General features: G+C 52.5%; 2 protein-coding genes and 1 long non-coding RNA gene across 3 annotated transcripts; all 3 read left to right on the top strand.

Moving 5' to 3' along the window:
• The first annotated feature begins 1,121 nt into the window (after positions 1-1,121).
• KIF17 (kinesin family member 17) lies at positions 1,122-6,076 on the top strand. The gene is given in 6 exon segments (XM_039385576.1): positions 1,122-1,137; positions 1,915-2,048; positions 4,141-4,243; positions 4,246-4,277; positions 4,645-4,696; positions 4,699-6,076. Coding segments are annotated over 6 exon segments (438 nt in total). The 3' UTR covers positions 4,800-6,076.
• A 4-nt stretch (positions 6,077-6,080) lies between these two features.
• LOC120324094 lies at positions 6,081-7,245 on the top strand. The gene is made up of 2 exons (XR_005565103.1): positions 6,081-6,267; positions 7,062-7,245. It is a non-coding gene; the product is annotated as an uncharacterized LOC120324094 (long non-coding RNA).
• A 9,741-nt stretch (positions 7,246-16,986) lies between these two features.
• Positions 16,987-22,842, top strand: DDOST (dolichyl-diphosphooligosaccharide--protein glycosyltransferase non-catalytic subunit). Its single transcript, XM_027711450.2, has 11 exons — positions 16,987-17,137; positions 18,525-18,635; positions 18,890-18,976; positions 19,280-19,383; positions 20,179-20,273; positions 20,612-20,705; positions 21,128-21,276; positions 21,560-21,707; positions 21,835-21,955; positions 22,167-22,273; positions 22,356-22,842. The coding sequence occupies exons 1-11, from the start codon at positions 16,999-17,001 to the stop codon at positions 22,503-22,505; spliced, it is 1,305 nt and encodes a 434-aa protein (XP_027567251.1). The 5' UTR covers positions 16,987-16,998; the 3' UTR covers positions 22,506-22,842.
• Positions 22,843-23,212: the final 370 nt, after the last annotated feature.

Below are 23,212 nucleotides of genomic sequence, written 5' to 3'. Positions count from 1 at the left end.
GTGTCGCACGCCCGTGTGCCCACACGTGTGCCCCCTCGGAGCTCACACCCGTGCACTCGCAGCCCCCGCACACTCGCGTGATGCACCCACACGCTTGCACGGCTGCAGCGGGTGTTTGTGCTCGTGCTGTCACACCCGTGTGCCCGCGCACTTGCACTCCCACAGACGTGCGGGCTCAGCCCCTCGCGCCCTTGCAGCCTCACGCACTGCTGCAGTCGTGCACTCACACGCACTTGTGGTGGCACACGCGGGTTCTCGCCCTCACGGGGTTCTCGCCCTCGCGGGGGCCACACCCGTGCACTGGCACAGCCGGGGACCGGCGCCGCCACACGCTCCCGGCCCCGCGCACCCGGATCCCACACAGGGATCCCACACAGGGGTGCCCTTGTGCGCTGTGTCGTGCACAGGTGTCCTCGTGCACCTCCCCTCGCACGAGTGCCCTTGTGCCCCCCTTACATATGCCCCCGTGCACCCCCTCTTGCACGCCTGCCCTCGTGCCCACCCCTGTCACACGCGGGCACGCACCCTCATGTCCCCCTTGCACACGTGCACGTGTGCCCTTGCACTTCCCTCACCCCTCGGGACCCTCAGCCCACCACACCCCCTCGGAGTCCCCTGCGCTCTCTCGGACCTGCCCGGCACCAGCATCTCATTTTCCCTCGCTCAGCCCCCCTTCGGCTTGTCCCGGCTCCCAAAAGTTGCCCCAGGGTTTCCTGCCCTCAGGATTTCCCCTCACAGACCCCCTCAGGTTTTCCTTCCTGACCTGCCCTAGTCCCCTCTCACGTTTGTTGCCAGTTTCCCCCTTTCCCTCCATCCCTCCCCAGCTCTTTCCCTCCATGCTCTCCCCTTCTCCCCCAGCCCCCCGGCTCGGGGGACCTTCTTCCCCTGCATGTCCTCAGCGAGGGGCGAGCGCTCCCACCCACCGAGGGGAGCAGACCCCGCCTTTGGGTTGCCCCAACCTTCCCCCGCCCACCGGTGCTCCCCAGCCCGGCCGAGCAAGCGCTTGTGGGGCCAAGCCGGGAGTGTGGAGGGAACCGGGCGTGTGGGACTGACCCCACCGTGAGGGGCTGGTCCGGGTGTGTGGGACTGATCGATCCGGGGGGGGGGGGGCTAATCGGGGTATGTGGGGTGTCCCGGGTGTGTGGGGATGAGGAGGGTGTTGGGCTGACCCAGGTATGTGGGGCTGACCCAGTGGGGGGGTGACCTGGGTTATGTGTGGCTGATCTGGGTGTATGTAAGGTGAGCCAGGTGTGTGGGGCTGACCTGGGTGTGAGAGGCTGATCGGGTTGTGTGGGGCTGACCCTGGTATGTGTGGGATGATCCAAGTGTGTGGGGCCAACCTGGGTGTGAGGGGTTGATCAGGTTGTGTGAGTTCTGACCTGGGTGTGTGGGTCTGACCAGCGTGTGGGGGGTGACCCTGGTGTGTGTGTAAGGTGAGCCAGGGATATGGTGTGACCCAGGTGTGTGTGTGGCTGACTGTGGTGTGGTGGGGTGACCCAGGTGTGTGGGGTGACCCAGGTGTGTGGGGTGACCTGGGTGTGTGGGGTGACCCGGGTGTGTGGGGTGAGTGGGGTGTATGGGCTGAGCAGCCGGGGGGTGGTGAAGGTGACTGTTCACTGCTGGGCCCTGAGCGAGCACGAGGCAGCCCTGGGGGTGCTGGACGATCGTCAGCGTGGGCAGCACGGGGCTGGTGCCTCCTCCGAACCCCACGGCCCCGGAGAGCCCCCAGAGAGCTCACCTTCGACGGGGCGTTCAGCCAGGAGCACAGCACCAAGCACAGAACTGGGCACAGCACCAAGCACAGAACTGGGCACAGCACAGAGCAAGAACAGCACTGAGCACAGCACCAACCACAACACCACCCCCAGCACCAGGTACAGCACCAAGCACAGAACTGAGCACAACACCGGGCAGAGCACAGAGCTGAGCACAGCACTGGGCACAGCACCAGGCACAGAACTGGGCACAGAATTGAGCACAGAGCTGAGCACAGCACCAACCACAGCACCGGGCACAGCTACAGCGACATCACCGACCCGCTCCTGCAGGTGAGTGGGCACCCAGGCAAACACCATGCACCCAGCACTGGGGGCAGTTTTGGGCACCACAAAGATATTAAGCCATTAGAGAGTGTCCAAAGGAGGCTACAGAGATGGTGAAGGGCCTTGAGGGGAAGCCATGCAAGGAGTGGCTGAGGGCACTGGGTTTGTTCAGCCTGGAGAAAAGGAGACTGAGGGCAGAGCTCATCAGGGTCTGCAGCTTCCTCACAATGGGCAGCACCAATCTCTGCTCTCTGTGCCCAGTGACAGGATCCAAGGAACGGCTGGAGCTGTGTCAGGGAGGTTTAGGTTGGATATCAGGAAAAGGAGTGATTGCTCCTCTCCCCAGAGGGTGGTTGGCACTGAACAGGCTCCCCAGGGCAGTGGGCACAGCACCAAGGCTGCCAGAGCTCCAGGAGGGTTTGGACAAAGCTCTCAGGGACAGGGTGGGATTGTTGGGGTGTCTGTGCAGGGCCAGAGGCTGGACTGGATGCTCCTTGTGGGTCCCTTCCAGCTCAGGATATTCTGTGATTCTGTGGACACGTGGCTGGGGACGTGGGCTGGGGAGCTGTATGTGGACAGCTGATCCCTAAGTGGAACAGGATCCCCTGGACCTTCCCCACACCAGAAGGTGTCCCTGGCCATGGCAGGGCATGGAATGAGATGAGCTTTAAGGTCCCTCCCAACCCAAACCATTCTGGGATTCTGTGACTTATGGACAGAAACAGCCCTGTCTGCTACTTCAAGAGGTTTAGCTGCAACCCTGAGGTGCAGAGGAGGGCAAGCAGTGTCCTCCTCTGGGAAGAAAAAAAACATTTTTAGCATCCAGCAGGAACACCAAGAAGAGAATTACATTGAATTGGTTTAGGTGGATGTTTATATCGTAGAATCCCAAAATGGTTTGGGTTGGAAGGGACCCTAAAGATCATCTCATTCCCTCCCATGGTTAGGGACACCTTTCACCGTCCCAGGTTGCTCCAAGCCTTGTCCAGCCTTGCCTTGGACACTCCCAGGGCTGGGGCAGCCACAGCTTCTCTGGGCAACCTGTGCCAGGGCCTCCCCACCCTCCCAGCCAGGAATTCCTTCCCAGTATCCCATCTGACCCTGCCCTCTGGCAGTGGGAAGCCATTCCCTTGTCCTGTCCCTCCACCCCTTGTCTCCAGTCCCTCTCCAGCTCTCCTGGAGCCCCTTTAGGCACTGGAAGGGGCTCTCAGGTCTCCCTGGAGCTTCTCTTCTCCAGGTGAACCCCCCCAGCTCTCCCAGCCTGGCTCCAGAGCAGAGGTTCTCATGAACAGGCCCTAGAGAAGAAAGGGGACAAACAAGACTCCTGATGATTTTATGGACATTTTTACTGTCAAGTGAGAGAAACCTTAGAGAAGATGGGGAACCTCAGCCTGGCTTAGATTGACAAAATGAGAGGGGATCTTTTTATTTCCTTGTTAACACCTCAGCATGGAAAGCAGCTGGAATGAGAAAGAACCAGTTGAGCAAAAAACGCCCAACCTCCCTCAAAAACCCAATTTTGTTAGAAGAAGAAACATGGACTAGATGGCTCATGAAGGCTTTAAGATAGAAGTTCCTGATTGTGAGAACAAGCAGAGTCTGACACAGCAGATTATTAGATTAATAGGTTCATTTTTTTTATTTAAACCTTAAGAAATGCAAGTATTTTCTGTTCCTACCATGCTTCTCTGAAATAGGAAGAAGTGACAGTGAGCAGCTTGCTGAGAGAAAATCATTCAAAGCTAAAGATCATCCCTTTGGACCTCCACAACCAACCACAGTTCTTATTGTCACTCTGGGTTTCATAAGATTTTTATGCCCTATCATAAAAACATTCTGGTTTTCTAAGTGTTGTCAACTGCTTTGCAACACCTGCATTGCTTCAAGATTTCCAGTTTTGAGAGAAAAACATTGATTTATATGCTAATTTCTTAATAATTATACTCTGGTGGCAAGCGAAGATCAGGCAGTTGTTTGATGTTTACTTCCAGCTCTTCTTTTAAAATACCTTTCGGGAGGTGGGATGGAGTCTGGATGATGCATTCCCAGTTAGGCAAAGGATGGATGGCTATCTTATTTGGTTTTCCCCCATTTCCAGGGTGCCACCAAGGGCTACAATGGCACCATCTTTGCCTACGGCCAGCGGGAAGTCATTCACCACACAGGGGTCGTGGATCCTTCCTCACAGAAGGGGATCATTCCAGAGTGATTGAACACATCCTCGAGAGCATACAGGTGGCTGGGAGAGAGATCCCGTTGAGAGGGTTTTACCAGAAAGGCTTTGTTTGGTGTCACATCCCAAGGAGTGAGTGCAGGGCACACCGGGGCACAAACGGGGACAGGGTTTGGGGTGTGCTGCCTCTTGCCCTGAAGCTGAGGCCTGTACACAGGCAGAGCAGCTGCATCCTCCTCCCTGCTGACTGGTGGACCCGAGGTGTTCAAGGCACAAAGGTCCCTTGCAGTGGATGTGTCGAGTGGCTCCACCCGGGAATGAAATGCCGGCAGGGATCTCCGCAGGGCAGTGGGCACCCGGCTGCAGGAGCAGCTCCGTGGGTGCCTGTGCTGGGAGGACCTCACCCCGAAATCCTCCCTGTGTTTGCAGTGTGCTGGAAGTGCCGAGTTCCCGAGGAGAGCCTCCTACCTGGAGATCTGCAATGAGACCTTCTGGGAGCTGACACCAAGCAGAAGCTGGAGGTGAGGCAGAATCAATGCGTCTTAATTAAGTGCTTTAATGAGCTCAGAGAAGTGTTCCCATGACTGACAGAAGTGCTCTGTTGGAAGCTGAGCACCAGAACACGAGAGTCAAGTGAGGAATATGGAAGCCAAGAGGAGATTTTGGGGGACTTTGGTGGAAGTTCAGAAGCAGGATCCATTCGTGCCCAGCGTATCCCACATGACAGTGGGATGGGACAGTGGCCAGGAGCTCAGCAGCAGCTCTGTGAAAATCCTTTACTGGGCAAGGGTGGAATAAAGTGCTCATGGGGCAATTTCTTCCTCATCCTCTTCATCTCACAGTCGTCTCTAAAGCAGGAGGATTCAGAGCATTATCCATGTTTAATCTGATCCAGTGGAGCCGTGGATGATCTCATTATCTGCCTAAACCAAAAGAGCTCATCCTTTCTGAGGGGACACAGCAGATATTACTCCCCATGGGAACGTGTGGGGAAGTTTCCAGGACCACAGGAGGGTAAACTCTCCCAAAATCCTAATCAAGGGGTTGATCTTTATTAAGTTTACCTCTTGGTGGCTTTGCAGATCCTTTTGCACGTATTGCTGGAGGGAGCTGCACATCTCCTGTCCTGATTTACTTCCCTGGTGAATAAAACCAGGGCAGGAGCACCATGAGATGCACTGGGATGGCAACAGACCCAAACTGACTTATGGGGCAGGTATTTTTAAGAAGTTTCTGGCTCCGAGGGAGGCAAACCCCTCTCTGCCTCACGTTCCAGGCGTACCTCGCCTGTCGTGTGCGGAGGGAGGGTGGGAGAAGGGGACTTCTGGCTGCAGTTTCCCATCCTTTGTTCCACATCGGCGGTGACACGGGTTTCCATGGCAACGCAGTTGGCACTGGGAGGGCAGGAGCTGGGCAGAGCAGTTTCCAGGGTAACACTGTCACACTGCCTGTTGCTGCCTCCACCGAGGAACTGAGGGAGTCGTGTCCTGCGTCTGTGTTCCCCAATTCTCCCTCAAAATCCCGTTTTTGTTCATTCCTTTGCCTCTCACTCCCAGTGACTGTCCTGTCCTTGGCTGGGTGTTCCTCGGGGACACCCCCAGACACAGCCAGGCCAGTCCCGGGTTCTCCTGCAGCACAGACCAGTCACAGTGGATGAACAGTCACTCTGTGGCTGTACCTGGATCCATCCTGGGCAGCCACGCCTTTGGAATGAGGCTAAATCCCACCCAGTTTAGTTTTCAGCCACTTCTGCTCTGTTGTGTGCAGACTTTTTAACAACACAATTTTATAGAATCACAGAATCACTGAGGCTGGAAAAGACCCTCAGGATCATCAAGTCCAACCTTCGACCCATCCCCGCCTTGTCCCCAGCCCAGAGCTCTGAGTGCCACGGCCTTCCTTGGGCACCTCCAGGGATGGGGACTCCACCACTGCCCCTGGCAGCCTCTTCCAGCGTTTAATCCCCCTTTCCATGAAGAAATTCCTCCTGATGTCCACCCTGAACCTCCCCTGGAGCAGCTTGAGACTACGTCCTCTGGTGCTGGATGAGAGGTGTGAGCACCACTGAAGTATTTGAGGCTCCTCTTTGGAATTCAGTGCCAAACGTGGTCTCTGTCACTCTGGGACACCCAGCCATGACAACCCTATCTCTATATCCCAGCTGACACGATAAAGATAGTTTTGGTGATGAATTCAGCAAACGTGGGGCGTAACAAAGCTGTGGAAAATTAATTCAGCTAATTTAAAATTCCCAGTGTGGAGGGGGCTGGTGTAGGAGTGCAGGGATCTCTGGATTATTCTGTATTTTTATGTAGGTTTGATGGGTAATTCAGGATTTTGGATGCTTCCATTGTTTATTAATGTTCTGTATGAAATTTTTAATCTGTGTGGTTGATAATTAGTGAGAAAGTGCTGTTGGGTATTCAACACTGTTTCAACCCAGGTGCCTGAATAGGATTTTAAAAATGAACTTATCTGGAGAAAAACTTGACAGTTCACTTGGTTGTGATTTTGGGAATGTTGTCAGTGAGCTCAAGCCTCCAGCTCGGAGCAGAGGGTTCAGCAAAGCACAGGGTACAATATCTGGGAATATTGAATCTGTGCTTTGATAGTAAAAAAAGCTCCCTAAGACTGAGGAGATCTTAGAGCCTTTGCCATAATAGGTGAAAAGTATTCAAGTTTTTGTTTAAAATATGCAGCTTAATAACAGAGGAGGTGGAGGGTGGGGAGGAGCCTGGTTCCTCATGGCCTGGGGGATGTCTGAATCAACCAGCAACTTTTAACCTGAATTCTTTTGAGCCATGACAGTGTTTCCCTCTTTTTGTGTGGTTTTATTCCTCCTTCAGAAACAAGTCTTTTTGGTGGCAGCCAGGTGGAAGTGCCCAAGGCCAGGTTGGATGGGGTTTGGAGCAACCTGGGATAGTGGAAGGTGTCCCTGCCAAGTGCAAGTCAGATAATTTCACCCAACGATCCCTTCATTGAGCTCTGTGTATCTTTTTTACAGATGGAATAAAAGAACCCTTTAATGACGTTTTAGTGACTAATTTTCCTTTCTTGAGTGTCTTATTTCCACTGGCAGTTCTTTAGCTGATAGAGCTGAACACAGACCTCGGGAGGGCTTTTCTGGGAGCAGAAAAGGATTAATCTCTGCCTTGTCTTTGACCCTGGCTGGGAACAGCTTGGCTTCGTTTTCTTCAGCTGTTTCAGTCATGGGGAAAGTTACACAACGTCTTCCTAAATTGTGGTTCCAGATGTTGATGACAGTACCTCATTTTCCACTATCCAAAACGTATGTGTGGGATTTGGGGAATTTCTCACAGACAGTGGATGCATTATGTGGGTCTCTAAAATCCCAATTTTAATCTCAACAGGGAAAAGGGAGTATTTACACTCCTCTTTTGTGCTCCAGACTGATGCAGGCCTCTTCATCTGACCTGAATTTCTCTGATTTAAAGCTTTTAAAATGTTACATGGAATGGGATGGCAGGTGGGGAAACCTGCAGGATTGGCAGTTAAAGACAGCTGGGATATTTGAGGAGAAAATTGAGGGCTCTGGCACAATCCTCATAACCAGATGGTTCTACTGGGTGATCATTAATTGAAATAGTTGATGAAGTTGGTATTTCTGTTGTGAAGTAGTTTTTGTGAAGAGATGCTGGGAGAAGTTCGAGCTTCTTTGCTGGGTGAGCCTGTAGTAAATTCTAATTTAAAAGTGAGTGGATATTTTGGATCTCTGCAATATATGGACTAAATTACACTTTTAAGTAACAAATTCAGGAGTTATGGCAAATACCGGGCTCTTGGCTGCAATGGCCAAGTGACCATCAGTATTTTTACCATATTACAGGTGTTTCATTCCTTTAAATAAAAAGAGATTAAGGATTGCATTGTTAAAGAGAAACGTTGCAGATTTGGCCTGGGCTTGTGCCACCAGCCCTGGCTGCAGGGGAATTGGGGAAGGTTTCATGCTGCTGGAGGTATTTTAGCAAGAGTCTGAGGACCCTGTTACACCATGGGGACTAAACCACTGAGCTCCAAGCTGGAAACAAACTGCCTCCCTGGGTAAGAGGACTGGAACCAAAACAACAGGAACCAAAACAACTTTTTAATTGCCTGGCAGTGTTTACATGAACTTGGGGAAGGAGGGAAGGAGTTAGAAACCTATTTTTTGTGACTATCTGCTCACCCCAGCACCCAGAAAAGGCAGTGACAGGGTGGTTTAATTTTTAATCCGTTTGTTGTGTTTTTTCCCAATTCTCCCATGTCTTGACATGCCAAAAAGATCCGAAGTGAAACAAGTTTGCTCGGGGGCAAACGTTAAATTCCACAGTTACCAAGCTATTGTTGTAACAGGAAATATCCCAGGGCAACAGATTTGAGAGTTTTTTGGTGTTTACGTATGAACCTTTATCTTTCCCCCATGAGTCATCTGATTCATTGCTCATGTTTAGGCATTGCCCAGAGCCATAAAACAGAACTCTGACTCCATTCAATCCAGGTTTTGCAGAAGTCTGACTGGAAAAGGATGGATTTGGTTAAAATCTTGATGCTTTCTGGGCTTAGAATGCTGAAGGAGCTCTTCCCTTGAATTTGGGTTGCAATCTTCAGGAAAGACTGGGATGTGGACACCCAAAACTGTGGCCCAGTGCTTAGGACAGTAGTTCCAGGACTGTGTGTCCAACTCTTTGCTCTGCATGAGGTTGGGAAAGTTAAGTACCCAGTGAAATGGGGGGTTCCCAAAGGAACCAGATGCTCCCTGTCTTTATCAGAGGGAATGTGTGTTATTAATTAGTCACGTTAATCCACCCTCAAAGGCAGGCCAGGAAGCAGGTATAACATGTGTGAGGTGTGTCCAGCCAGCTGGGAGCTTCAGCTCTCATCTGCTCCTGCCCTGAAGTGGGAAGGCAGCAGCTCCCCGGGCCTGACTCCTCCCTGGGATCCATCTCCTCAGCCGGGTGCTTCGGGCTGGGAGCAGTCCTGATTTCCTGCAGTTTCCCTGTTTCTTGCCTGTGTTCCTTCATTTTACTCCCTCACTGGGAATGCCATGAGTCGAACACCTGAAGCAGCAGGGTAGGAGCTGTGTCACAGAGTGATTTCACAGCTGGCCTGGCTCCTGGGACCTCGATAGGATGTGCTTTCTCTCTTGAAGCACAGCAAGAAACCTCTGGAATACATCCACTGACCAGGACAGGGTGGATTCCAGTCCTGAGAAAAGCCCCAGTTTGAGCATTCATGGAGAAACTGTTCACCAATGTGATGTCTACTCTGGCCTTTCTACATTAGCCTGTAGAGGAACCTTCCTGCCTGTCACCCTGTCACACAGGCAGGCCAGGAGCCTGCTCCTTGCCTGTGCCCTCCATAGAACCCTGCTCCAGCTGCTGCCCACTGGCTCCTCATTTCACACTCCTTCTTTCTCTCTCTCCACTTGTCAGACACTGTTCAAGTTCCTGCAATCACAGAATCCCAGAATGGTTTGGGTTGGAGGGACCTTAAAGCTCATCCCATCCCACCCCTGCCATGGGCAGGGACACCTTCCACCAGCCCAGGTTGCTTCAAACCCCGTCCAACCTGGCCTTGGACACTTCCAGGGATGGGGCAGCCACAGGTTCTCTGGGCAACCTGTGCCAGGGCCTCACCACCCTCACAGGGGAGGATTCCTTCTGTATCTCTCACCTACGTTTCCCCTCATGAAGCAATCTGAAAAGGAAAAACATTGTATAAACTCACGGTCTGATTGTGTGACTTTGGTTGAAATTCTAAATTCTGGGGAAATCACAGAATCACCAAATATTCTGAGCTGGGAGGGACCCCCAGGAACCATCGAGCCCGAAATACATGTGTGTGTGGGGGGGTGTTCAGAGCTCACTGGGAGAGTAAGAACAGGCATGAATTTTTACTGTGGATTCTGTTCAGGAAAGCACTGAAATGTGTAGTGTTAAGATTAAGTAGATATTTATTTACTTAAGGGAGCCAGGGCCCCAATGCAGACAAAGAACAGGGCTTGAACAGGACATGATGCCAAGAGACTCCTGGTTCTTAACTGTTGAGATGCTTCCTCCTGGGAAGAGCCTGACCTGGAATTATTTCCTTGCAGATGAGCAGGAGCAGGACCACCTTAGGGCCACAAAACTCATTTTGCCTGAACAGATGGGCACAAGTGATTTGTCTGGTAGGAGACATATCAGAAAAAAGAGTTTTTTACACACAAAACGTTCATGAGGTTTCACCTCAACCTTTCCCTTGCCTGTTGGAGGAAGAGTTCTGCATTCTGGTGACAGACTCTTCCTTTGCTGTGGCCAAATTGATCTTATTCCACTGGCAAAGACCATCTCAATCATCCAGTCTTTTCAATAATGACAAATCCTCTTAGAAAACACTGACACGATCCAAATCCTTGGTTATTCTTCATCACTCTGGCTAGAATTTGGTCAGTCCCAGAACAGAGGTTTCAGCTGGCAGAGCAAAAATGAGCTGCAAAAGAAATAATACTGTAAAATTCTTTATTAAATATATGTATATGTATATTTTCAAGGTGAGCATTCTGCCCCTCTTTTCCTACATTCAGCTTTCAACACAACAAGAGAGGTTTTGCCCTGCTGGCAGTGCTTGAGGACTCAGCCCAGCATCAGTGCACTTGCTCTTTCCTCTGGAGCAGGAATAGCAAATGTGGGAACAAATGGGGAAGAGCAGTTTTCAGGGAGCTGGTCAACTCTGGAGAATTATCCCCTGAAAAAGGGTAACTTTCAGCACAGGAATAAGGCTGTAGGATGACTTTTTTCCCCCTTTCTGCCACCTTTCAGAAACAGCTGTGAAGAAAGAAGGGAATTTCCTTGCACCTTTCATCTTCCCAGCGTCTTTTGTCTCCCAAATCTGTAGCATAGCCCTGGAAACAATTCTCCTGTTACTCTGTGAAAGATATATTTATAATTATAAATGTCATATAATTATATTCACTTTCATACCCCTGAATCTTGAACCTCTCCCCCTCTCCCCACACCCACAGAGCCCTGGGCCAGTGGGTGTTTTGGCAGTGGAGCTCCTGGCACGGGAGCACGGATTGCAGGAGCACAGGGATTGCCATGTGCTTTCCTGGCAGACAGGTTCTTTGCTCTCTTTCCAGGAATTCTACAGGCAATCCCACCCAGTGACTGCCAGTGATCTTTATTTCTGCCTTGCTCTGTGGGGTTTCTGCCTGCTGAGGCTGCTCCCCTGGGAGCAAATCCAGCTCCCCTCCTCAAACCCCGGCTGATCAAAGGAAGTTGGGAGGGGATATCCCAGAGTGGCTTTCACTAAAGCTTGTATTTTTTTATAACAATCATTACAAATATGGTTCGGCCTTTCCAGAACACTTCTCTTGCTATTTTCTGAACCCTGGACTTCTCCTATGGACAGACCCTGTGTTGATGGAGGCCTTATTACAACATCACTTTGCCTCAGTAGAGTTCCCACCTCTCTGGAGGTGGATTGGAATAGATTCCCAAGAAGAATTTTGAGGTAACTACATGTGAAACTGTCAGAGGAGGGAGAAATAGAGAGGAGGAAAGCAGTAGTCAAAGATGTTAGGAACAGTAGAGGGATGAAGAAACAAAAATTTTTGAATCTTAAATATAAGTAATACTCCCAGTAAAGCTTGAGGCTTCGGGACTGGGGTCTTACAACAGCCAAAGATCACTGCTGGACAAAAAGGGCCAGGACAAAGGTCTTGCTGCCCATGGAGTGCCCTGGGAGGCCCATCATCTGCACCTGAGACACTGAGGCTGTGGGCTTTCTTTCCTGGGGGCAACAATTTACAGGGATGTGAGAGGATCCACATCCAGCAAGGAGATGGTGTGGAGAACAAGTGCTGCAGCACATTTGCTTGCAGTGAAGTGGCTGCCACAGCCACCCTCAGCTGGGGCGTGGGAGTGCAGTGGGACCAGGACAGAGCAGTGACCTCTGGAGCTCAGCCCTCTGCTCCAGAGACACCCTGGAGACCTCCAGAGACACCCTCACCTCCAGAGACCTCTGCCCTCAGCCAGGGAAAACTCCCAGCCACCTGGGCAAAACTCTGGGCTTTCTTCAAAAATGAGGTGTTTCATTGCCTCAGGAAGAGGATAAAGCCAGGACAGTTCCTTTTCCTCTTGAAAAAGGTCCTTTTAGGGCACATGGAGCTCTCTCATGTCCCTCCAGGTAAGGCAGCGGGTGTCCTGCTGTGGGTGGATGAAGGAGAGCAAGTGCTCCATGACCCCCCCCATCACTGAGGCCACTTTTGCCTCCAACTCGTGCATCTGACAGTGTTTGCAACACATCAGCCAGAACTGACAGCAAAATTTCCCAATAATCCCATTTTAGGGGTGTGTTAGACTCAGGGCTGGGATGTGGGAAGTGCAGGTTTGAGGCTCGTGCTCAGCCCATCTTGGAGGAGACCTGGCTTGAGGGTTTTCTTCTGGGCAAGAGCTGACCCGAGAGAAATCCCTTAATCAGAGTTTAACACCTCATATTGAAACAGTACAGGGGCTCAGGCTGTTCCAGAAATATGCAATTTAAGCAAATTCTGCTGATTTCTCACTTACCCCTTTGTGGGGAAATATGTTAAAATGAGAAATGCTCAACCAGAGTTGGATTGTGCAAAGTTCTGTAGGCTTTTAACTACTGTTCCAGCTTTCCTGTGGTGTGTGCTCGCTCTGTTGGGCCTCTCCTGGCTCAAAAAGGAGCTGCTGTGAAATGGAGAACAGCAGTGCTTGTAATCTGTGGGCAATTCTATTAACGCAGAGATCTCCAAAGAAACCCTTCTTTTTATTACATATCAATTGTTAACAGTCCTATTGGAGGACTGGTCCTATAGCAGGGCATAATCCTACTCCTTTTGTGGCAAACAAGGGGAAATGCTCTTCTAATTACATTGTTAAATCCCAGTTCTGTGCAGATTGGGCAGGAGGGTTTGGTTCTGCAGGCGTGGGGATTTCAAAGCCTCCTGCTGAAGCTTTCACACCGGGGCAGCTCAGCAGAGCAAGGCTGAATCCTGGGATTCAACCACCGATTAAGCAAAGAAAAGGGAAGGTTACCTGGCAGGAGCAGTGCAGCAGAATAGCAGGGCAGTTCTGGGGGAGAATGAGCAATTTTGGAGGGTTTGGAGATAATTAAGAGGCTGTTATCAGCAAAGGGGTTATCAGCCAGTTTGAGCCAGTGCTGGCTAACCTGGGAAATCTGCTCTGCTCCAGATCCTGTGCAGACAAAGGGAATGGCTCTGGAGCACGGCTTTATTCCCATATCAGAGCATGATTTCAAATACAGGTCTGTGCCAGTGCTCCATTAGCAACACTGAGGTCACAAATCATCAACCCTGGCTGATACTGCCCCAAAATGGAAACCAGACTGTGGCTTCCAGCCCTACCACTCCCACAGCCACCATTTTAAATTATTCTCTGTGTAATTTTGGAACCATTTGTGTGTCTTTCCAAACTAGAAATAAGAACTGAAATATAGCAATATATTCAATATTTATTTCAATAAGAATTTAAATATAAATGCCACAAAACAGAGGTTTTAAAGAGAATTTTGTGAGTGTAGAAATGTATTTTCAGACATACTTGTTGACTGAGGTGCTCGGAATATCCTGTACTTTGTCTTTGTGCACTATTTTGCCCAGAGAAGCTGTGGCTGTCCCACCCCTGGAAGTGTCCAAGGCCAGGTTGGACGGGGCTTGGAGCAAGCTGGGCTAGTGGAAGGTGTCCCTGCCCATGGCAGGGGTGGGATGAGATGAACTTTAAGGTCCCTTCCAACCCAAACCATTCTGGGATTCTGTTTATGATAGAAACTGTTAATAAGAGCGGAATTTGCCATGTTTGCTCATGGTAGAAAATCTTCACTGTTTTCTGTGTCTCCCCAAACGTTGTCCAGGAAAGGATGTGTGTCCTCCTGGCTTACACAGCTGGTTCTTGGTACCACCCAGCTCAGAGAAGTGTTTCCCTTTCCCAGGCTGCAGACACTAGAGGTGGCTGAGGGGGAGAAGGATAAAAACAAGGACCCGAAGGAAAAGCATGAACACCAGAAAAGAGACGTGGGTGCAGGTTGTGGCTGCACCGCAGAGATCCAACGAGGACAGCAGTGAGCAGGTTCTCCTGAATGTCCACGACTCCATCCAGGAGGAGGTTTGAGCCCAGAGCAAGATGCTGGAGAATTTGCAGGAGAAGGTGAGGGGGCGGCTCCTTCCACCTCCGTGTCCCCATTTTTTTATGTTACAGAATCCCAGGATCGCTGAGGTTGGAAGTCCCCTGGAGTGCCCCCTGTGCCCAATGCCCACCTTGTCCCCAGCCCAGAGCACTCAGTGCCACAGCCAGGCCTTCCTTGGGCACCTCCAGGGCTGGGGACTCCAAACCTCCCTGGGCAGCCCCTTTCAGTGCCTGACCACCCTTTCCAGGGAGAAATTCCTCCTGATGTCCAACCTGACCCTCCCCTGGCACAGCCTGAGGCCGTTCCCTCTCCTCCTGTCCCTTGTTCCCTGAGAGCAGAGCCCGACCCCCTCCGGCTCCCCCCTCCTGTCAGGGAGGTTGCAGAGCCAGAAGGTCCCCCCTGAGCCTCCTTTTCTCCAGGCTGAGCCCCCCCAGCTCCCTCAGCTGCTCCTGCTGCTCCAGCCCCTTCCCAGCTCCCTTCCCTTCCCTGCACACGCTCCAGCCCCTCCGGGTCCTCCTTGTCCGGAGGGTCCCAGCGGTGCCCCCGGGGCTGGAGGTGCCCCGGCCGTGCCCAGCACAGAGACGGGCCCTGCCCTGGGCCCACTGGCCAGACCAGTGCTGGTCCCAGCCAGGTGCCCTTGGCCTTTTGCCCACCTGGGCTCATGTTCAGCTGCTTCCACCAGCACCCCCAGAGCCTCCTCCATCCAGTGGCAGACGTGTTTAGGGCAGTAGGTTCAGAGAATGACTCTGTCACATATTTCATACACCACACTCTTTGTGCGAGTTGCTTTTTTTTTTAAATCCCAGATGCAGCAACGCTCAGGGTGGGAAATTAAGCTATTGAAACCCCAACTCCACCTGTTTTAAAGGCCGAGCTTGGAGCAGCACGTGGCTGGAGGAGGATGTGTTGGGATGGGAGGGGATGGAACTCCCTCTACTGACCTACGGATCTGTTGCAGCTCCTGCCAGTTCTGAGCACCCCAGGTATTTTCTGGGGGAAATAATAAAATATATAAAAGTAATGCTCTTGAATTTTACATTTAAAATCTTCAATTTTGAAACACTTGAAAATCAGTTTTGCTCTTATTTTTTGAGGCAGAACCAGAGGAGCTTCAGAAAAATTGACATTTGTGTGTACAGTCCCAAATCTGCACATGAAGGACTTGTATTTGAGTATTCAGGTTATCAAAGAAATATTTCACCTTTTTAACTGAAATAAGGAACTCCCAAGAGTTTGTTATCACTGGACACAAACCACATTAGTAAAGGTTGACTTCAAGTCTGTTCAAAACCTGGCACTGTGGAGAAACACAGGAAACCTTTCATTAAGACATGGAATAATCATTAAGATATGGAATAATCTCTCCACACAAATCTCATCTAATTTTTAACTCAACTAGAAATCTTGCCAAATATTGAAGCTTTTCTGTGTATCTTTTTATCCCTCTGCTCACAGATTCCCATGCTCTCAGTAACTTTTGGTCTCTCCCCTGTAATCCCGACAACTTGTTTTGTGTCCCAGCTCTGGGCTGCTGAGACCGAGATCTGAGACCTGCAGTGGGAGTTTGAGCTGGAGAAGATGGATTCCCTGAGCACCAGGAGCTCCCAGGAGCGAGACCTGACATTCTACCAGCAGCTCCTGGGTCAGGGGCAGTCCCTCGTCTGGTGTGACTGCAACTGCAGTGACCTGGAGATCAGGCACAAATCCGTCTGGGATGAGGAAACCGGCTGTTGGAAAATTCCAGAGCCTGTCATTCAAAGAACCCACCTGCCTGGTGGGAAAGGTAAGGGGAGGGTGCTGTGGGTAAGCGGAGGGTACCACAGGTAAGGGAAGGGTGCCATAGGTGAGAGGATGGTGCTGTGAGTGACAGGATGGTCCTGTGAGCATGGGGAGGGTGCTGTGAGTGTGAGGAGGGTGCTGTGAGTAAGGGGAGGTGCTGCAGGTAAGGGGAGGGTACCACAGGTGAGAGGACGTTGCTGTGGGTATGGGAATGGTGCCATAGGTGAGAGGGTGGTGCTGTGAGTGACAGGATGGTGCTGTGGGTAAGGGAATGGTCTCACAGGTGAGAGAATGGTGCCTCAGGTGAAAGGACAGGGCTATGAGTGACAGGACAGGGCTGCAGGTGAGAGGATGGTGCTGCGGGTAAGGGGATGGTGCTGTAGGTAAGGGGAGGTTACCACAGGTGAGATGATGGTGCTGCAGGTGAGAGGATGGTGCTGTGAGTGAGAGGATGGTACCAGAGGTGAGAAGATGGTGCTGTGGGTAAGGGGATGGTGCTGTGGGTACGCAGATGGTAGCGCAGGTAAGAGGAGGGTGCCACAGGTAAGGAGATGGTGTCTCAGGTGAGAGAATGGTGCTGTGGGTACGGGAACGGTGCCACAGGTAAGAGGAGGGTACCACAGGTGAGATGAGGTGTCTGTGGGTACAGACAACTCCGAGCACATGGGGGGTGAGCGGCCCACGCCACCGTGGCCGCCGTTGCCGCGGAGGCGGCTGCGCCGAGTCGCGACAGCGCTGTCGCGATAGCGCGGAGCTGTCGGGCGCTGATTGGCTGGAGGCCGCGCGACGCCGTCGTTGATTGGCTGCTGGGCTGCCCGCCTCTGAGGGCGCTGCCCCGTGCCAGGGTCCAAGATGGCGGCGGCCGCGCTGTGCCTGTGGGGGCTCTTGGCGGGGCTGGCGGCGGCCGCTGAGGGGGGGCCCCGCACGCTGGTGCTCCTGGAGAACGGGAACCTCCGCGACACGCACTCCATGTTCTTCCGCAGCCTCGCGGGTACGGGGAGGGAGTGGCTGGGCGCGGGAGGGGGTCGGGGGTCAGGATGGGGGAGGAGGGTGGGGTTACCTGAGGGAAAAGGGGATGTTTGGGGTCCCCTGGTCACTGTGAGGAGTGAGATTGGGGTTACCTGAGGGAAAAGGGGTATTTGGGTCAGAATGGGGGAGGAGATTGGGATTCCTTGGCCAGGCTGAGGGAGGAGAGGGGTGTCCTTTGGTGGAAAGGTGCGTGTTTGGGCTCCCCTGACCGGAATGGAGGAGGAAAGGGGGATCCCGTGGGGAGAGGGTGGTGGTTGGGGTCCCCAGGTCAGGCTGAGGGAGGAGATTGGGGGTCCCAAGGGAAAAGGAGGGGTGTTTGGTGTGCCCTGATCAGAACTGGGGAAGAGATGGGGGTCCTGTGGGAGAGGGTTGTGTGTTTAGGGTCCACTGACTGTGCTGAGGGAGGTGACTGGGGATCCTGTGTTGGGCTGAGGGGCAGACTGGGGTCACCTATGTCAGACACAGGAGATTGGGGTTCCCTGGTTGGAGAGGGGGGTGTTTGGGATCTCCTGGACAGAGCTGGGGAGGAGATTGGGGTCCTCTGGTTAGGCAAAGGAGGAGAGTGGGGTTCCCTGGTTGGAGAGGGGTTATTTGGGTGCCCTGGTCAGAACGGGGAAGGAGATTGGGGTCCCCTGTGCCATGCTATAGGGGGAGGTTGAGGACTCTGTGCCAGGCTGAGGGAGGATATTGAAGTTCCCTGGGGGGGGAGGGGGCTGTTTGGGGTCCCCTGGCCTGGCTGAGGAAGGAGATTGGGGTTCCCTGAGGGAGAGAGGGTTGTTTGGGTTCCGCTGCTTAGAATGAAGGAGAAGATTGGGATCCCCTGGTCAGGATGAGGGAGGTGATGGGGACCCAACAGAGACCAGGGGTAGGAGATATGGGTTCAATGGGGGTGAGAGGGGATGGTTGGAGTCCCCTGGTCAGGCAGAGGGAGCAGGTTGGAAACCCTCTGTTGGACTGAGGGAGGAGATGGGAGTTCCCTGGGGGAGTGTTTGGGGTCCCCTGGCCAGAATGAGGGAAGAGATTGGGGTTCCTAGGGGAGATGGGGGTGTTTGTTGTCCCCTGGCCCAACTGAGGAAGGAGATGGGTGTTGTTTCCCCAGTTTTCCCTGTGTTTTGGATCCTTTGGAATGTTGGTCCCCATTTGATAGGCCACAACATCCTTCAACATCAGGGCTCTTCAGGGTTTATAGGGGAACCCCAAGTGCTGCTCCCAGAAAGCCCCTAAGCCAGTTTTTCCAAAACACTGCTGTTTATTGGGGGAATAAACCTCGGGATCCTGCTGGTGCTTTGCTGCCCCTTTTGTGGATTTTCTGCCATGGGCAAGTTGTCCCCTTTGTGTCGTGGCTGCAGACAGGGGCTTCGACCTCACCTTCCGCACCGCGGACGACGCCGGCCTGTCCCTGATCAAATACGGGGAGTTCCTGTACGACAACCTCATCATCTTCTCCCCATCCATAGAAGGTAAGTGCAGGAGGGGAAAACTCCACTGCTCTGGAGCTTGGTGGCATTTTTAGAAGGGGATTTCCAGCTGTTTTGTGAGTTTTAATTAAATTTGACACTTTAAATGTAGCCAGTAGCAAACTGCAGCTGTCTCCAGGCCTTTATTGGTGGTTCTTCCAGCCGTGGGAGGGGTGATTCGGTGATTTGCCGTGGTTTGACTCTGCCAGGGGGTTATTTCTGAGCGCTAGTCATGAATTCTTGCCGTGTGCCCTCAGATTTTGGTGGGAACATCAACGTGGAGACCATCACGGCGTTCATCGATGGCGGCGGCAGCGTCCTCGTGGCCGCCAGCTCAGACATCGGTAAGTGCAGGCGTTCCTCGGGGAGAATGAGTTTGTGGCAGCAACAAAAACTGAGTTCCTGCAACAAAAACTGTGAGCAAACACAGTTTCTCATTCCTCGTTGTGCACCTCAAGGTTTGTTCTGGAAGGAAGTGGGTGATAAATGCCTTGAGTGACACGTTCAGGGGGAGTTTAGCTGGGGAGGTCATTTTGCTCCTGGGGGTTTGGCTTGTAGAGCACTGAACACATGGATTTAAAGCTAAATTGGCTTTTTCTTTGATGTTTATGTGTCATGTTGATGGAGAATCTGTTGTGTCCCTGCAGGTGACCCACTGAGGGAGCTGGGCAGCGAGTGTGGGATCGAGTTTGACGAGGAGAGGACGGCAGTGATTGACCACCACAACTATGATATATCCGACCCTGGACAGGTAAATGGTTTGCCTGCACCTTTGGGGCAGCTTTAACTGAAGCATAAAGGTTTAGAGATAAATCCTCTGTCCTTGTTCTCCCTTTTTTCCTCCATCCCTTTTCTGCTCTCCCACCTTCCTCCCAGGAAAGTGGTAAATACTCCGTGTTGCAGCATTCAGATCCTTCAGATTGTAGTTTGAGTGACACTGTGATTAACACTGGTTCTGGACCTCTCTGAAGTGTGTGGGGGGGCATTTCACCTCTGGGTGAGGTGTGCCAGACCCTGAGTGGGACACTTTGGATGTGGAAAGGGAGATCTTCAGCCCCAAATTTTCACATCAAGATTTTCAGATCAATAGAAGGATTTTCAGATCAGTATAGAAACATACACATTTCTACTGTTTTTTTTGTGTCAGCCAGCACTTTAAAATCAAAGCCTGTATTAAAGTCTGAGCTAAATATATTTTGCTAATTTTTATTTAAATTAAACTGTTGAAGCAGTATGTGGATTTAAGAATCCTGATTTAAGATTTAAGAATTTTATCATCCTGGTTTAAGGATGAAAGTTGCTGAATACAGGGAAGTAAAACACTGTGGGTATTGCTGTCTTTATCAAAAGGCAGTTTATATTTCCTCATAGATCAGTATTAATTTAATTTGATCATAATTAAAAATGCTGGGTTTTTGCTTTTTAATTAACTGCAACATTCATCCAACAGCTGTGATTGTAAGAATAAATTTAACTTTTAACTGAGAGGCTGTTGCCTGTCATTAGACCCTGACACAGCTCACGCCGATCTCTCTTGTTTTCCCAGCACACTCTGATCGTGGCGGACACGGAGAATCTCCTGAAGGCCCCCACCATCGTGGGGAAGGCAGCTCTGAACCCCATCCTGTTCCGAGGAGTTGGGTGAGCAGGAACAGGGCGAGATGGGGGTCGTTGGGGAAGTGGAATTAGACCAGTGGTGTTGCTGCGAGCTGAGCGTAAGGTCAGCGCTGGCACTCCTCATGTGAGCATAAGAAATTTCTCTTGATTTCAAACAAAATGGAAGGAAACTCTCCAAAGGAGTTTAGTTGTTTACCTAGGAACGGCTCCTAACAAATTAGTGGAGTTTGACCACAGATCTTGAGGAAATACTTAGTTTCTTGGCCCAGCCAAAGGGCGAGGAGGTCTGTGGGGTTGAGCATTCCTCTGGATGTGGGGGTCCTGGGGATCTTTGTGCTGCTCACTGTGGCTTTCCCTGCAAGGATGGTGGCTGATCCTGACAACCCACTGGTGCTGGATATCCTGACTGGCTCTTCCACCTCTTACTCCTTCTTCCCAGATAAGCCCATCACTCAGGTAAGCTCCTTCACTTTCTCTCCTCTTTTGAGCTGTACTTCCACAATTAAGTCCCTCAAATTTCTGCACCTTGGGAAAATGCTGGATCTCCTAATTGATTTTGGGAGGGACAGGCTGTCGGCTGCTTCCCAGTGTCGCCCTGGGAATCTTCCTCTCTGCTTCCTGCTGGTGGGAAGTGTTCAGTGTGAGGGACACACGTCCTCCATGCTTTAGAGGAGAGGCCAGCCTAGATAAAGTGTCTCTCCTGGTCCCATCCCAGCCACAGAGGGAATCTGAGTCCCATTCCTGCTTATTCTGATCTGCTTGGTTTCTCCTTAATTGCTGCCTGTGCTGATACAGCCAGACTGTCCCACCGCACAGGAAACTCTTCTGTGTTCATCCCCAAAGTGCCTAAACCCTCTTGCACCCTCGTTGCCCTGCAGTACCCTCACGCCGTGGGGAAGAACACGCTGCTGATCGCGGGGCTGCAGGCCCGGAACAACGCCCGCGTCGTGTTCAGCGGCTCCCTGGACTTCTTCAGCGACGCCTTCTTCAACTCCGCCGTGCAGAAGGCCACTCCCGGCTCCAAGAGGTGCCTTGGCTTCCTGGCGTCCCTGGCTGGGGAATGGCTGGGGAGCGGTTCGATGGCAAAAGTCCTGGGAAACAGGCAACAAATGTTTGTGTTTTGGGAAAGAGCAGAAAGCTTGAAGTAAATTGGGGCGACGCATTCCTTTGGCCTTATGGAGCAATGTGCTTTGGGAAGCAATTCCCTCCTTTAACCCTGGCTCAGTTTTTGTTCATTTCCCATTTATTCCTGGTTTGGTTTCGGCAGGGGGTGTGTTTTCCCAGCTGTCTCAGCCTCCCTTGCTCTGCAGGTACTCGCAGACGGGTAACTATGAGCTGGCCGTGGCCTTGTCCCGCTGGGTGTTCAAGGAGGAGGGGGTTCTGCGCGTGGGGGCCGTGTCCCACCACCGCGTCGGGGAGCTCGCGCCGCCCAACGCCTACACCGTCACCGACCTCGTGGTGAGGGGGCCGGGCTGGCCCGGGCAGGAGGGCACACGGGAGGTGCCTTGGGAGAGGAATCTGGGAACGCTTGAGCCCGGAGTGGGTCGAGGTCCGTTCTCAGGCGCTGCTCGTTGGTGTGTCCCAGGAGTACAGCATCGTGATCGAGAAGCTTGCTGACGGCAGGTGGGTGCCCTTCGACGGGGACGACATCCAGCTGGAGTTTGTGCGCATCGACCCCTTCGTGAGGACCTTCCTCAAGAGGAACGGTAGGTGCCCCTCACAGGAGCAGTGAGGCCCCCTCAGGAGGAGCTGCAGGTCCCCTCCAAGAGGAGCAGTAGGTCTCCCACAAGGGGAGTGGTGGGTCCCCCTCCAGAGGAGCGGTAGGTCCCCATCGCTGCCCTAGCCCTACACTGGGGGGTGTCCTCACCATCCCCAGCCTGTGGTGTCACCCCGGTGTCACCCCTGTCTCGCCCTCAGGTGGCAAGTACAGTGTGCAGTTCAAGCTGCCGGACGTCTACGGCGTGTTCCAGTTCAAGGTGGATTACAACCGCCTGGGCTACACCCACCTCTACTCCTCCACACAGGTGAGTGTGGCGGGAGCCAATCCCACCATTTCCCGGGAGGAAAGGCTTCCCCCACTCCAAGGCTGCCCCTCTGTCCCCCCAGGTGTCCGTGCGGCCCCTGCAGCACACGCAGTACGAGCGGTTCATCCCCTCGGCGTATCCCTACTACGCCGGTGCCTTCTCCATGATGGTCGGGCTCTTCATGTTCAGCATCGTCTTCCTGCACATGAAGGAGAAGGAGAAATCCGACTGAGCTCCCTGTGGGAGGAGGAGCCTTTTCCTGGTGCCGGGCAGTGCTCGGACCCCCTGTGTGTCCGTGTGAGGACTGGTGGGTGCTGGATGTGCTGCAGGGCTGCGTCTGGTCTTTTTATTTTGACACCTGGGGGGATTAATAGGAATGAAAATTAAATTGGGGGGGGGATCCACTGCTGAAGTGTTTGCAAACCCAGGACCAGGATGCCTCTGGTGTTCACTGAGGAATCGTGATGTTTGTCTCGCTCTGTCATGGGAAGGGTTGGGATTGGAGTTGGTTGGAATGATTGGGATTGGAGATTAACTCGCTGTTCAAAATAAAGTCTCATTCCTCTCACCCTGGATGGGAGTGAATTCATGGCATGGGGTGTTTGGACGTGTCCCCAGCCTGGAGGGATGTGTCCCCACATAACCCTCACCCGCTCCAGGTGTTCCCCAGGGTGGGCTGAGAGGGAACATTTAGATGGTGCCAAGGCTGGTGAATGCTGAAAGGCAGAAGGGAGAGTCTGGGGTGCACAGGGGAGCTTGGGCACCCCAGAAAGCACAACAGAGGCTCCGAGGACAGGAGCCCTTCTGGGCACAGGGACCTCAGGGGACACAGGGCCACAGCAGGGGGGGCAGAGGGAACTCTGGGGACACAGGAACACCCCTGGGGGATACAGGAACCCCCTGCTGACACCAGCAGCATAGCCGCTTGGGGACACAGGG

The sequence above is a fragment of the Pipra filicauda genome, unplaced genomic scaffold (assembly GCF_003945595.2).
Source record: "Pipra filicauda isolate LSUMZ 115617 unplaced genomic scaffold, ASM394559v2 scaffold421_size600610_pilon, whole genome shotgun sequence".
In the NCBI taxonomy this organism is placed as follows: Eukaryota; Metazoa; Chordata; class Aves; order Passeriformes; family Pipridae; genus Pipra; species Pipra filicauda.
The sequence above is the reverse complement of the archived record's forward strand: the minus strand, read 5'-3'. Positions and strand labels throughout refer to the sequence as shown.

Excerpts from the sequence above, each read along its gene's own strand:
- DDOST (XM_027711450.2), top strand. The coding sequence starts at position 16,999 with ATGGCGGCGGCCGCGCTGTGCCTGTGGGGGCTCTTGGCGGGGCTGGCG. Across the intron at positions 19,384-20,178 it reads ATATATCCGACCCTGGACAG|CACACTCTGATCGTGGCGGA; the intron begins GTAAATGGTTTG and ends TTGTTTTCCCAG. Across the intron at positions 21,277-21,559 it reads GCCACTCCCGGCTCCAAGAG|GTACTCGCAGACGGGTAACT; the intron begins GTGCCTTGGCTT and ends CTTGCTCTGCAG.